The sequence below is a fragment of the Lissotriton vulgaris genome, chromosome 12 (assembly GCF_964263255.1).
Source record: "Lissotriton vulgaris chromosome 12, aLisVul1.2, whole genome shotgun sequence".
NCBI classification, from domain to species: Eukaryota; Metazoa; Chordata; class Amphibia; order Caudata; family Salamandridae; genus Lissotriton; species Lissotriton vulgaris.
This window is the reverse complement of record NC_141700.1, coordinates 169,074,729-169,087,173: the sequence shown is the minus strand read 5'-3', so window position 1 is coordinate 169,087,173 and position 12,445 is coordinate 169,074,729. Positions and strand designations below refer to the sequence as shown.

At 50.9% G+C, this 12,445-nt stretch overlaps 1 protein-coding gene across 1 annotated transcript in view; it reads right to left on the bottom strand.

The window, feature by feature from the left end:
• BRD7 (bromodomain containing 7) overlaps window positions 1-12,445 on the bottom strand; it is a 266,204-nt gene that overhangs the window by 137,051 nt on the left and 116,708 nt on the right. Inside the window, exon 8 of the mRNA XM_086947699.1 lies at window positions 4,446-4,578. Coding sequence (XP_086803825.1) covers window positions 4,446-4,578 — 133 coding nt within the window. The remainder of the gene's footprint in view (window positions 1-4,445; window positions 4,579-12,445) is intronic.

Genomic DNA, 12,445 nt, shown 5'->3' with positions numbered 1-12,445 from the left:
GACATTGTATTTTATCCTGTGATTTCAATAAAAGATATATTTTTAAAAAAAAATGACATGGTGCAAACCATGAGCTATGTTATGTTAAAATACTTGTTGAGCGCTACGCATACCCTAGGGTGTCTTGGCGCTAGCTCAGCAGAGAGCAGGGGTAGGGCGAAAGAGTAAAAAGCCAGGTTTTCAGAAGCTTTCTGAAAACCTGTAGAGGAGGTGCCTATCTTGTGTATTGGCAGAAGATTCCATTCTTTGGTTGCTCCCGCAAGGAAGCTGCTTCCACCCAATTTGGTTTTCATAAAACTGAAGGTGGTAACTTTCTAGGATCCAATTGATCTCAAGGTCCTATTGGGAAAGTACCAAGAAAGGAATGTTCCCTGAAAGTCTGGTACTGTGGCATGCAGAGCTTTGAAGGTGAGGCAGAGTGCCTTAAATTTAATACGATTCTTGATCGTTAGCGAATGTACATATTTGATTGCTTGAGAAATTGAGATATTGTGCCTGAAGATTGATGTTAATCCCATTACAATAATCCATTTTAGATAGGATTAGAGAGGATATAACTGTTTTTCTAGAATTGTTGGGGAGAAAGTTTATGATTTTCCTTAAGATTATAAGAGTGCTATAAAAGGAGGATAGAACTGAGTTGACTTGTTTGCTAAAGTTAAGCTTGTCATCAAGCATTACCCCAAAGCTTTTAGCCTTTGTGGTGGGTTGGGGTAAAGCAACCACTTCCGATGGCCAGCAAGAGGTCAACCAGAGACGAGTATTGTTTCCCAGAAGAATCACTTCATTTTATCTGAATTAAGTTTGAGGCAGCGTTTACTCATCCATATGCCACTGAAAACATGACATGGCACACTCCTGTTTGTCATGCCAAAGTCACTGCATCGAATATATGTAAGTCACCCCCTACAGGAAGCATTTGATCCTTAAGGCAGGGTGCATTATATTTTTTGTGAGCACATATCTGCATGAGCAGATATGCCCCTGTGATGTCTAGTTCTATTACTGGATATTGCAAGTGAGCAGGGAAGCCATCTTAAGGTATATACAGGGCACTGATCAAAACGAGTTCCCCAGCTGCATAATGGCTTCACTGAAACCTATGGTGTTTGGTATCAAACACCCCATATTAATAAAACCACATTGATGGATTTCTTAATACATGTACCCAGAGGGTACCTCCTTAGAGGTACCCCCTGGAACCTACCAACCACAAAGTATGCTAGCTGACTGGTCCATTCCAGCCTGCTACCACAGACAGGTTTTTGAATCCATAGAAGGTGAGAGCCCCGCTCTCAGGGGACAGAAACAATGCCTGCTCTGGGGAGAGGTGTTATCATCTCCTTCCCCCAGGAAGGCCGGTAAATTAGCATTCCAAGGCACGGAGCTTAAAAAAGCCCACAGCCTTTGGTATGCAAATCTGGCTTCCCACAGAGGGAAGGGGATCCCAACCCCCTGTCCAGGGTCCATTTGCTGCCAGGACAGGGGGGGAATTAGCTGTGCAGGAGGCATATTGTACTGCCAGGCTGGAAACACCTCTAGGGTGACCCAGCCTGATGTGAACACAAATCTAGAAATCCCCCCCTCATCTTGTGTGTAGTAGAATTAAGAATTCTAGGAATGGTGATGCCCACTCCCCAAAGAAAGTGGTCATCTAGTGGGTGAAGTGACCCCAGGTGTACGCAGTCCATTGGCTACTACCCCTCAATCCCCCATAAAGCCCTAAATTGAATATTTAGGAGACCCCCTGATACGAGGATTTCAGATTTCAATGGACCAAAAGAAGAAGTGGACAAAGAAAACTGCTGTCCAGAGAACCGAGGAGCACGACTGACTTGGCGCTAACCCTGCCAGCCTGCATGATGCACCTGACCCTCACGGCGCAACTAACTCGTCCTGCTGTTGTACAGACCTCAAGAAACCCGGAGGTCTGCCAGTGCCTCGTAAATTGCCTAACCAACTCCCTTTGGAGTAGATGAGCTACTCCCCTACAGCCGCCAGCACCAAAGAAGCAAGAAACAGTTCACCGACCTGCCACTCACCGGGACTACCGACTACACAACCACCCAGGAAGAGGTAGCAATGCTCTTCTAGATCAGACCCGTCCTCCCTCCAAGTGTGGGGACACCAGGACTGACCGGAGCTGCACAGTACCAACACCAGGAGTGCCGGACCCCTTGCAGCAGCCAAGGCGTGTTGTGTCCAGTCCAGACACCATTGCAGTGGAAGATTGACCTGTACGTCGAGGGACTTCAGAACAGTGAGACGCAAATCCAGAGTGGCCCAGCTGTCCTGTTTGCCCCTCTGCAGCAGAACCGAAGACAAAGAGTGAGTATGCAACCGCTACCACCCTACGCATCAAAGAACCTATGCATCCGCACTCTAGAACCCGAGTCCAAGGGAGGTGACAGTTCCAACAGAGTCCCCAGACCTACAGGTGCTAAGCCCATCCTAAGGTTTGTCCAGACTGGGCTTCCAGTCCTGTATGCAGCCCCTTTCTGCAGGCCCCCTCCAACTGTGAGGGACTCCAGCACAAAAACCTAACACCAAAAGATACACCGCACCGAGCCTCACAGCCAGAGGAGAAGTAGACCAAGGGTGTCCCCACCTGCCCGAGGATCTCAAGGGTCGAGCCTCACCCTCACTTGGGTTCCCCCGGACTGGCTCCCCAGTCCCATCTTGCAGCCTCTTTCGGACCTGACCATTCACCCATTGAAGTAAATGGGACGCCCGACCCGGGTACACCTCTGCACCTGGATGTCCCATAGCCTCCGGAGGTGATCTGTTGGTGTGACCGTGGACATCGCCCCATACTCACCTTAACTCCAGAAGGACGGTCCCGTAAGTCACTGTTAAGTGCCCGAATGCAGTAAATGTTTTTTCTCCATAGGATAACATGACCACACCCAGAAATTGTAGTGTCAACTTTTGAAAACTAAAAATTCATAACTCGAAAAGTAGTTACCTGATTCTGATGACCGTGGTATTCAAATTTATATAAAAGTAAGTGTTATTTTTATAAATTGGTGTCGGATTTCTTTGAGTGTGTGTCTCATTTACTGCCTTTGTGTATGCAATAAATGCTTAGCATTACCCTCTGATATACTGCTCGCCCACACTACCCCAAAAGAGAGAATTTGGTGTTTCGTTTGTGCCACTGTAAGTCCTTAGGGGTTTGCTTGGACTCTTTATACAGTGTACCTTTTTTTGGTCCACTATATAAAGAGCCACCTCGGAAACAAGCATCCTGGGACCGGTTTTGGGGTAACACCCAGCATCAGCCTGGCTAGCTTGAATCCAGTGGCAAAGTGAGCAAAGGACCCACGTCTGAGCATGCCCTGCCAACTTAGGGCGAACAAAGCAAACACAAAGATGATGGACGGAGCGCTGAAACTTTCCAGACACTCACCCACAGTCACAGATCTGGGTTGAATCCATCATTGTTCTTTAGCTCACTTTGCCACCCTGGTTCAAACCTGATCTTTGACTGGGGTTGAGTGTCTGAAAAGTTTTCAGCGTTCTGTCCATCATCTCCTTGTGTCTGCACAGTTCGCCTTAAGTTGGCAGGGTATGCTCACACGTGGGTCCTTGCTCACTTTGCCAATGGATTCAAGCTAGCCTAGCTGATGAGGGGTGTTACCCCGAAACCGGTCCCAAGATGCTTCTTTCCGGTCCAGGGAAGACTTGGTTGGCAGTTCGAGCTGGACTGTTTCCATGAGGAACAGGGTCGAAACTGATTTGCATATGGGTGGGTCTTAACTGGGGTGGCGGATTGAGCTAAAGAACGATGATGGATTCAACCCAGATCTGTGACTTGGGGTGAGTGTCTGAAAAGTTTCAGCATTCCGTCCATCATCTCCTTGTGTTTGAATAGTGTATACAGAGAGGCAGCTTCCTATATGCCTTCTCTCCATAACACCCTTCATTAACAGTTGTTCTTGACACTACCCGGTTTTCCTAACAAATGCTTCCTCAAAGCTATTCCCTGGCAAGTCCAATCACAGTGAGTGCACTGGTAATATCTTGTTCACTTGCAGTAACCATTACTTTGATGATCCGATACCAAATGTTTCATCGAAGAAAATTGTTGGTACCATAGCTGACACTTGAACATTTGAAACCAATGGCGGAAAAAAACAATCTGAGGAGGAGTCATTGTCCTGGTAAACTGTAGGCTAAGGGAGAGGTCAAAAGGTACCAAGCAACCAAAAAGTTCTTCAACAAAAACAAGTTTGAAAAAGTCTGCACCAAACTCTAGATGACAGGAGTTTGCAGAGCATGTGGATCTACAGCCACAAATGCTAAAAGCAATACAGTGATTATTTAGAAAAATATACCATTCCTCAAGTCAAAAAATACACTGCTTAATTATCTTTTCATTGCCAACATAAAATCTGAAGTAGGTAGAAAACAGTGCTAATTTACAAAAATGTATCCATATTCACCTCACTGATTGCAGGTCGTCTTGTTAACTTTCCTGCAGACTGTCGGATAATGAGATCAATCAACTCTTGCTCCCTTGCTGCCAGAAGATCGTTTCTCAATTTCTCTTCTAATGGATCTTTCTCTTTCCTGTGACTAAACCAACCAGATGAAGATCAGGTGAGATACTGGTCAACAGAAATAATGGACTTGAGATAAACAACAGATCAGGTAATTTAGCCTCATGCAAAGAATGAAATTCCCAAGTTCAATTAAAGCATGTAGCATACCACCTTCTGAATCTCTCACCTACCACAGTGTACCAAGCCTGTAAAAAAATATACAAAAGGAAAATTCAAGCATTTCTGTTTTCCAACTCATCCGTAGGAGTATACAACCACAACATTTACAAACAGTGATGGTCCATTAACGCCAGCACTGTACTAAATCTCAGTGAGCCATATTGGCCCCTTCCAACAGTTGAAAGGTCTCGCACCTGGTGCAGTGCGAAGCGCTGTCGCCAGCCAGACCTATCGTCGTCGACTAGGCTTTCAAGGGCTCTCAAGGGAGACAGGAGATGGGCACGCGCAGGCCAGACTGCAAATGTGAACGCGCGTGTGAACACGCAATGTGCCTGTCCCCCTCGCAAGCCTCAGCCAATTTTACTGTTGTTTTCCTAATGTGCATGCGCGCTCAACTCAGGATTTTCTAAGCCCGCGAGCGACGCACTTTTTTTTCTAATAGCCTGTCTATCCTTATGCCGTACAACGTGAGGAGCGGGCAAGCAAATTGAATCCATTCACATAAGTCACAGCAAACAAGACCCTTTCGGCTCCCGCAGGTGCATTCTTCCTTGACCCAGCCCCCTCTGCTCGTGTAGAGCGCACCGAGGCAGGTAAAGTGAGCTCCTGCCCTCCTCCCCGGGGCCCCCCTGCACTGCTCCCCGGGCCCCCCCTGCACTCCTCCCCGGGCCCCCTGTGCTCCTCCCAGGCCCCCGTGTCTCCATCCCCGGGGCCCACCAGTGCCCCTGTGGTGTGAGCGTATGAGTGACGACGGAGAGGGTCTCACCTGCCCAGGCATAGCGCCTGGATGAGGCACAGCGCTCCGAAGACCCGCAGGGTCATGGCTCCGGGATGGTGGGCGCTAGATCGGTTCACATGCCGGACGCTTCTTGAATGTCTCTCTGGGCCAAGGGTGAGTGGAACCAGGAAGCCCAGAGGGGGTGAGTGGGAGACACCGAGGAAGAGGAGGGCTCGAAGGAGGGCCGGGGAGGGGTCGAGGGAGGAACGCCCGCCCCTATCAGTGCCTTGTTGTCGGTTGGAGACGGCGCAAAAATGTGGAAGCCCAGCCCCGTTGTGACGTCAAAATAGTGAGCAGACAGGCTCATCACAGCAGTGAGCTGACACGCTCCTTGTTGAAGATTTGCTAGAGGTAACAAATTCCCGGGGGAACTGTCACAACCGGATGTGAGGTGAGCAGAGGGGATCGTGCCTGGCGGGGAGTTGATCAGCAGCAAAGGAGCAGTTAAAAAGACAAGGCCCTGCGCAACAGTGGAAAGTGAGTGTGGCGGGCAACGTCTTGTTTTTGCAGTTTATAGTGCAAACTCGACCCGAAGGAATTAGACGCTTTACATGAGCACCAGTTACGTTACGCTAATACATTCATTTTTAGGCACGGGGAGATTAAGTGACTTGCCCAGAATCACAGGTTGTTGAGCGGACGTCGAGACTCGAACCTGGTTCCCCAGTTCGAACGTCGGCAGCTCCCACCCTTACACCACATCCTCTTGATCTTTCCGGTGGCAGGTGTATTCGATGTCGCAAGAAAATCAATTTAATTAATACGGAGTGCATTTGCTTCAAACGTTTCATAAAATTAGCTTTTGCTGACCCGTGATAACATAATCATGTGCTGTAACTTAGCGTTTAAATAGCTTGTAGCGCTATGACACCCCCCTCGAGAGAGCTTCCTCGGTGCGGCTCTCCAACTCAAAAGGAATATGCTACTTACCAGTATGCATCTGTTCTTGGCATGAAGGGCTGCTGACATTCATATCTGTGCATAGATCGCCGCCTAGTGTTGGGTCCGGATGATTGCACATTGTTGTCCTGGAAGAGTCTTCGAAGTATCACGAGATAGGTGGCTCCTCCCCTGGACTACAGTGCGCATGGGCATCCTCTCCATCCCCAGATTGTTTTCGCCATTGTGGCAGAGATGGAGTGTAATACTGAAAGTGATGACCATGCCTGAAAATGCTTCTGAGAGCTGCAGCTGCGACAGGCACCGGGGAGGAGGGCGGGCGATATGAATGTCAGCAGCCCTTCATGCCAAGAACAGATGCATACTGGTAAGTAGCATATTCCGTTTGAGGCATGAGGGCTGCTGAATTCATATCTGTGCATAGAATAAATAGCAGTGTCCTCCTTACTTGCGGGTGCCCGTGCCAGCTGCAGCAGTCTGAAAGAGTCCTGAGAACAGCCTGTCCTACAGCAGCTTGCTGTTTGGAGTGTACATCTACACAGTAGTGTTTGGTAAATGTATGTATAGTGGTCCACGTGGCTGCTCTACATATGTCCTCTAGAGGAATATTACCCAGGAAAGCCATGGAAGCCCCCAACTTGCGTGTGGAATGCGCTCTAGGGGGAACTGTAAGTGTGCGTTTAGCCTTCTGATAACAGATCTGGATACATTTAACAATCCACCTGGCTATACCTGATTTGGAGATAGGGTTGCCTTTATGTTGTGGAGAGAATGCAACGAATAGCTGTTTAGTCTTTCGAAAGTCTTTTGTCCTGTCGATGTAATACAGGAGAGCTCTTTTGACATCTAAGGTGTGCAGTGCTCTGTCTGCCACCGAATCTGGGTTAGGGAAGAAAACGGGCAGTTCAATATTTTGATTGATGTGGAACTGCGAAACCACTTTTGGCATGAATTTAGGGTTGGTGCGAAGCACCACTCTATTCGCATGGATTTGCAGGTAGGGTTCCTGAATCGTGAGGGCTTGCAGCTCACTGACCCTACGCAGGGATGTACTAGCTATCAAGAAGGCCACCTTCCAGGTGAGGAACTGTATGTCACAGGAATGGAGTGGCTCAAAGGGTGGCCCTATGAGTCTGGTGAGAAGGATATTTAAGTTCCAGACTGGTGAAGGGGGGTGTCTGGGAGGGATCACTCTTTTAAGCCTTTCTAAAAAGGCTTTAATGGCAGGTACCCTAAAAACGGAAAGGTGTTGCCTGTTTTGAAGGTAAGCGGCTATGGCCGCCAGATGGATCCTGATGGAACTGTACGCCAGGTTGCATTGGTACAGATGCAACAGGTAGCATATGATGTTTTGCGTAGACGCGTCCAACGGGTTAACGTTATTGTTGGAGCAGTAAATAACAAACCACTCCCATTTGGCCGCATAGCAGGCCCTGGTAGTTGGTCGCCTTGCCTCCTTGATGATGTCCATACACTCAGGAGGCAAGTGCAGGTATCCAAACTCTATGACCTCAGGAGCCAAATCGCAAGGTTCAGCTGTTGTGGATCTGGGTGCTGAATGTCGCCATGGCTCTGCGTGAGGAGGCTGGGAGTGAGGTGCAGCCGCTGGTGAGGCACCACTGAAAGTTCCAGGAACGTGGTGTACCAAGCTTGCCGTGCCCACGTTGGAGCAACCAGGATGAGTGTCATGGAGTGCTGTCGCAGTTTGCGCGCCACCAGAGGTATGAGGGGGGCTGGCGGAAAAGCGTACGCAAATCTGCCTGACCAGTTCATCTATATCGCATTGCCCTGAGACTGCGGGTGTGGGAACCTGGCGGCGAAGTTTGGGCATTTTGCGTTCTCGCTTGTGGCGAACAGGTCGATGTCCGGATGACCCCACTGCTGGAAGTACGGATGGAGAACCGACGGGTGGATCTCCCACTCGTGCATCTGATGACTGTGCCTGCTGAGCAGGTCCGCCATCTGGTTGTCGACACCTGGGAGATGCTCCGCCATGAGGAAGATGTTCCTCTGAATGGCCCACTTCCATATGCTCTGGGCTAGGTGAGACAGCTGCGGGGAGTGCGTGCCCCCCTGCTTCTGGATGTAATACATGGCGGTCATGTTGTCCGTCCGGACTAACACGACCTTGTTGCACAGGTGCAACTTGAATGCTTTCAGTGCCATGAAGATCGCCATGAGTTCCAACGCATTGATATGCATCCTCTGCTGTTGTGCAGTCCATAGCCCCTGCACCGTGTAGTGGAGGACATGCGCTCCCCAACCCTGGAGAGATGCGTCCGCCGTCAGCACTATTTGTGGGACAGGCTCTTGGAACGGTCGTCCCCTGCAAAGGTTTTGTGGGTTCCACCAATGCAGAGAGTTGTAAGCACGACCGGTCACCAACACTAGGTCCTTTAGATGTCCATGAGCCTGATTCCACTGACGGGCTAAGCATTCCTGAAGGGGCCGCATGTGCAGCCTCGCGTGCGGGACTATGAATATGCAGGATGCCATCATGCTGATCAGTTGCATGAAAACCTGTGCTGAGAGGGATTGCTGAGGCCGGAACCTCCGGATGAGCGCTTGCATGCTGTTGACCCTGGCTGCGGCCGGCTGCGCCGTGGCCGACTGGATGTCTATTGACGCCCCCAGGTACTGTTGCACATGGGCTGGCTGCAGGTGAGACTTTGCGTAGTTGAGAGAGAACCCTAGACTGTGAAGGAGGTGAATGGTCCGCGACATGGCAGACTTTGCCTGGACGAGCCAGTCGTCCAGGTAGGGATACACGTGAATACCTTCCCTGCGCAAGTGCGCTGCCACTGTTGCCAAGCACTTGGTGAAAACCCTGGGAGCGGTAGTGACCCCAAAGGGCAGGACTTTGAATTGGTAATGCTGACCGTTTACCGTGAACCTGAGATATTTTTTGTGACTTGGTTGAATGGGAATGTGGAAATACGCATCCTTGAGGTCCAGGGTGGCTAGGAAGTCGCCCCGACGGAGCAGCGGCAGGACTTGTTGTAAAGTTAGCATGTGAAAGTGCTCCGAGAGGATGTATTGGTTGAGGGGTCTGAGGTCTAGAATGGGCCTTAGGGACCCGTCCTTTTTCGGAATCAATAAGTACAGGGAGTACACCCCTGCTCCCCTTTCTTCGGCAGGCACGAGCTCTATTGCCCCTTTTTGCAGCAGGGAGAGAACTTCTTGCTGCAATAAGTGCAAGTGCTCTGCGGACATAGGACGGGTTCTTGGGGGTATGTTGGGGGGGGGGGGGGGGGGTGGAGGTCAGTTCTAGACAATAGCCGTAACGGATAAGTTGTCTCGCCCACCTGTCTGTTGTGATGTTTTCCCAGAGTGGCAGGAACAGCTGAAGTCTCCCCCCCGACAGGTGTTAGATGGTCGGGGGGCAGTGACGAGAAGTCACTGTTTGTTGGGAGTGGAGGACCTGGCGTTGTTATTGCCGCGGCCTCTCCCCTTGGCGCTGTTCCCACGGTATCCACCTCTGGTGTTCTTAGTGTATGCAGACTGTGTGTTGCCCTTGGCGTACTGGGAGTGCTGTAGAGCTTGTCCCCTTGTTGCTCCCCTGTTACCGGAGCGACGAAAGGAACCGCTCCGAAACTGCTGTGACTGGAGAGCCCCCATGGACTTCGCAGTCTCAGTGTCTTTTTTCATTTTTTCGAGTGTTGTGTCAACATCGGGTCCAAACAGGAAGTCGGGATTAACCGGCTGATTGAGAAGTGTAGTTTGGATCTCGGGTTTAAACCCAGAGATGCGCAGCCATGCGTGGCGGCGCAGCATTACGCTAGTATTGATTGCCCTTGCTGCAGTGTTTGCTGCGTCCAGTGCGCACTTGATGGACGCATTGGAGATCAGTTTACCCTCTTGTATAACCATTTCCGCAGCCTCTCTGTACATATCAGGCATGTGCTGCATCAATTGTTCTAGGGTGTCGTAGTGCGCCCTGTCGTACCTAGCCAACAGGGCCTGTGTATTGGCTATTCTCCAAGTGTTTGCGGCCTGCGCTGCCACCCGCTTTCCAGACGCCTCAAAGATTTTGGACTCTTTGTCCGGAGGGGGAGCGTCCCCCCGTTGATTGAGAGTTAGCCCTTTTGCGTGCGTTAGCCACCACAAGGGAGTCCAAGGGGAGCTGGCCTTTGATGTAGGTGGGGTCCACTGGAGCAGGCCTGTATTTCTTGTCGATCCGTGGATTGATAACCCTGGCTTTTGTAGGTTCCTTGAAAATAGCTGCGGCATGTTTGAGGACCCCCTTAAGCATGGGCAGAGTCTTGGTGGAGCGTTCAGATGTGGAGAAGGTGTCGAACAAGAAATCTTCATCCACTGGCTCAGCATGCATCTCAACGTCATGATTGAGGGCTGCGCGCTCTATCAATGCATTGAACGCTGCAGTGTCCTCAGTCGGAGATTGTTTGACATTGTAGGACTGAGAGTCCGGGGCTGTATGGGGGTAATCAGGGTCATCCCCTTGATCCGCTTCCCCCGACCATTGATTGGAGACATCCTGATCAGTGTCAGTATTGTAAGTGAAGCCCATTTGGCTATAGTCTGCAGCTAAGTCCTCCTCACTTTGTGTTGAAGAATGAACAGTATGGTGCGAGTAGTCCTGAAGAGGTTCAACAAGAACCGGAGAGGTGGTGGAGACCATCTTCTTTTTGAGGGGAATTTTGTAACCCTCCAAAGGATGTTCAGGCGCGATCTTCCGCTTGTGGACGGTAAGCCTGCCCGACTCCGAGTCAATAAACAGTTTTGTCTGGTTGTCGTAAGAAGGTTCATGATAGACGACCTGCGCGTTTGAGGACACCTTCGCCACCTTGGAAGCCTCTTGAGTCTTTGGACGTGCCGTGGGCGGAAGGCCAAACTTAAGTGGCGTCGATTCAGCCTGCTTCGAACTTGAAGCGCCGGCTTCGTGTTTCTTCGACACCTGGGTAGGCCCTCGCTTGAGCGCGTCGAATCGACCTCCTTGCGCGGTGCGCCTCCGACTTTGGGCGTCGACGATAATTTCGGGGCGTCCTTGGCCGTGGCTTCGACCCTTTTCGCCAGCCCAGGCTTGAGTCCCGAGAGGGGTGGCTGGAGACCTTTCCCGAGAGGAAGTCCCTTGGCCTTTTCGCTATGTTTGGTAGTGGACGCAGGCACCGGCGCCGAGGCCTTCGAGGTGACGGTTTTGGTGGCAGAGCCCTGCTTCGGAGTCCCAGTGTTGGCGCCGACGGGTATCTTCGGCGTCGAAGGATCGACGACAACCTTCGAGGCGGGCGTCGACGTCGAACCGACCACCATCTTGAGCAGTTTCGGTTTCGATTTCGCCTCCGTCTGTTTCGGTTTCGATTTCACGGAATCGACCGATGGCTCCTTTGAAAGGGTCTTAGCCTGGCTATGACGCGGGGCTGTAGACCGAAAGGATGTATCTTGGCTAAGGCCTTTCGGCGATGCCTCGACCGGAGCCGGAGCGGGCTGAATGTCAATGATAGGCCCTGGAGCTGCGGGCGGACTCGGTTCACCACCGGAGTCGTCATCAACGGCCGCAAGGGCCTGATCGTCGTCCCCTACCTCGACGACATCTTGGTCGTGGCCGAACTCCTCGTCTGGCTCGTCCACTTCGAAATTGGAGTCTTGTTCCGACGCCGGTTCCGACATTTCTTCGGGAACGTCATCTTCTGCCTCATCCTCATCCTGGAAGAGTTCCTCGTCCCCGGCATCGAAGATGTTTGCAGGTGCTGGAGCCGACTGTTGGGCCGACTGCCTCGCCGCGCGTCGAAGTTTAATGGTCTTCTTTGATCGGAACCTCGAGCAGGCGAAACATTTTGACTCGTCGTGGTCGGGGGACGAACAGGTGTTGCACACTGGGTGCACATCTAAGTTCGAATATTTTGAATTACACACAGGACACCGCTTAAACGGGGTCCGTTCCATCGTCGATGTAGTCTGGGCCCGAGTCGTCGAGAGAATCTTTTTCGACGCCGATTGAAGAACCGAAAGGGCCAGGCACCGAACGATACAATACCGACGCTGAGAAGGCCTTTTGGCCTTAGGGACAGAAAGGGTACAAGTTAAG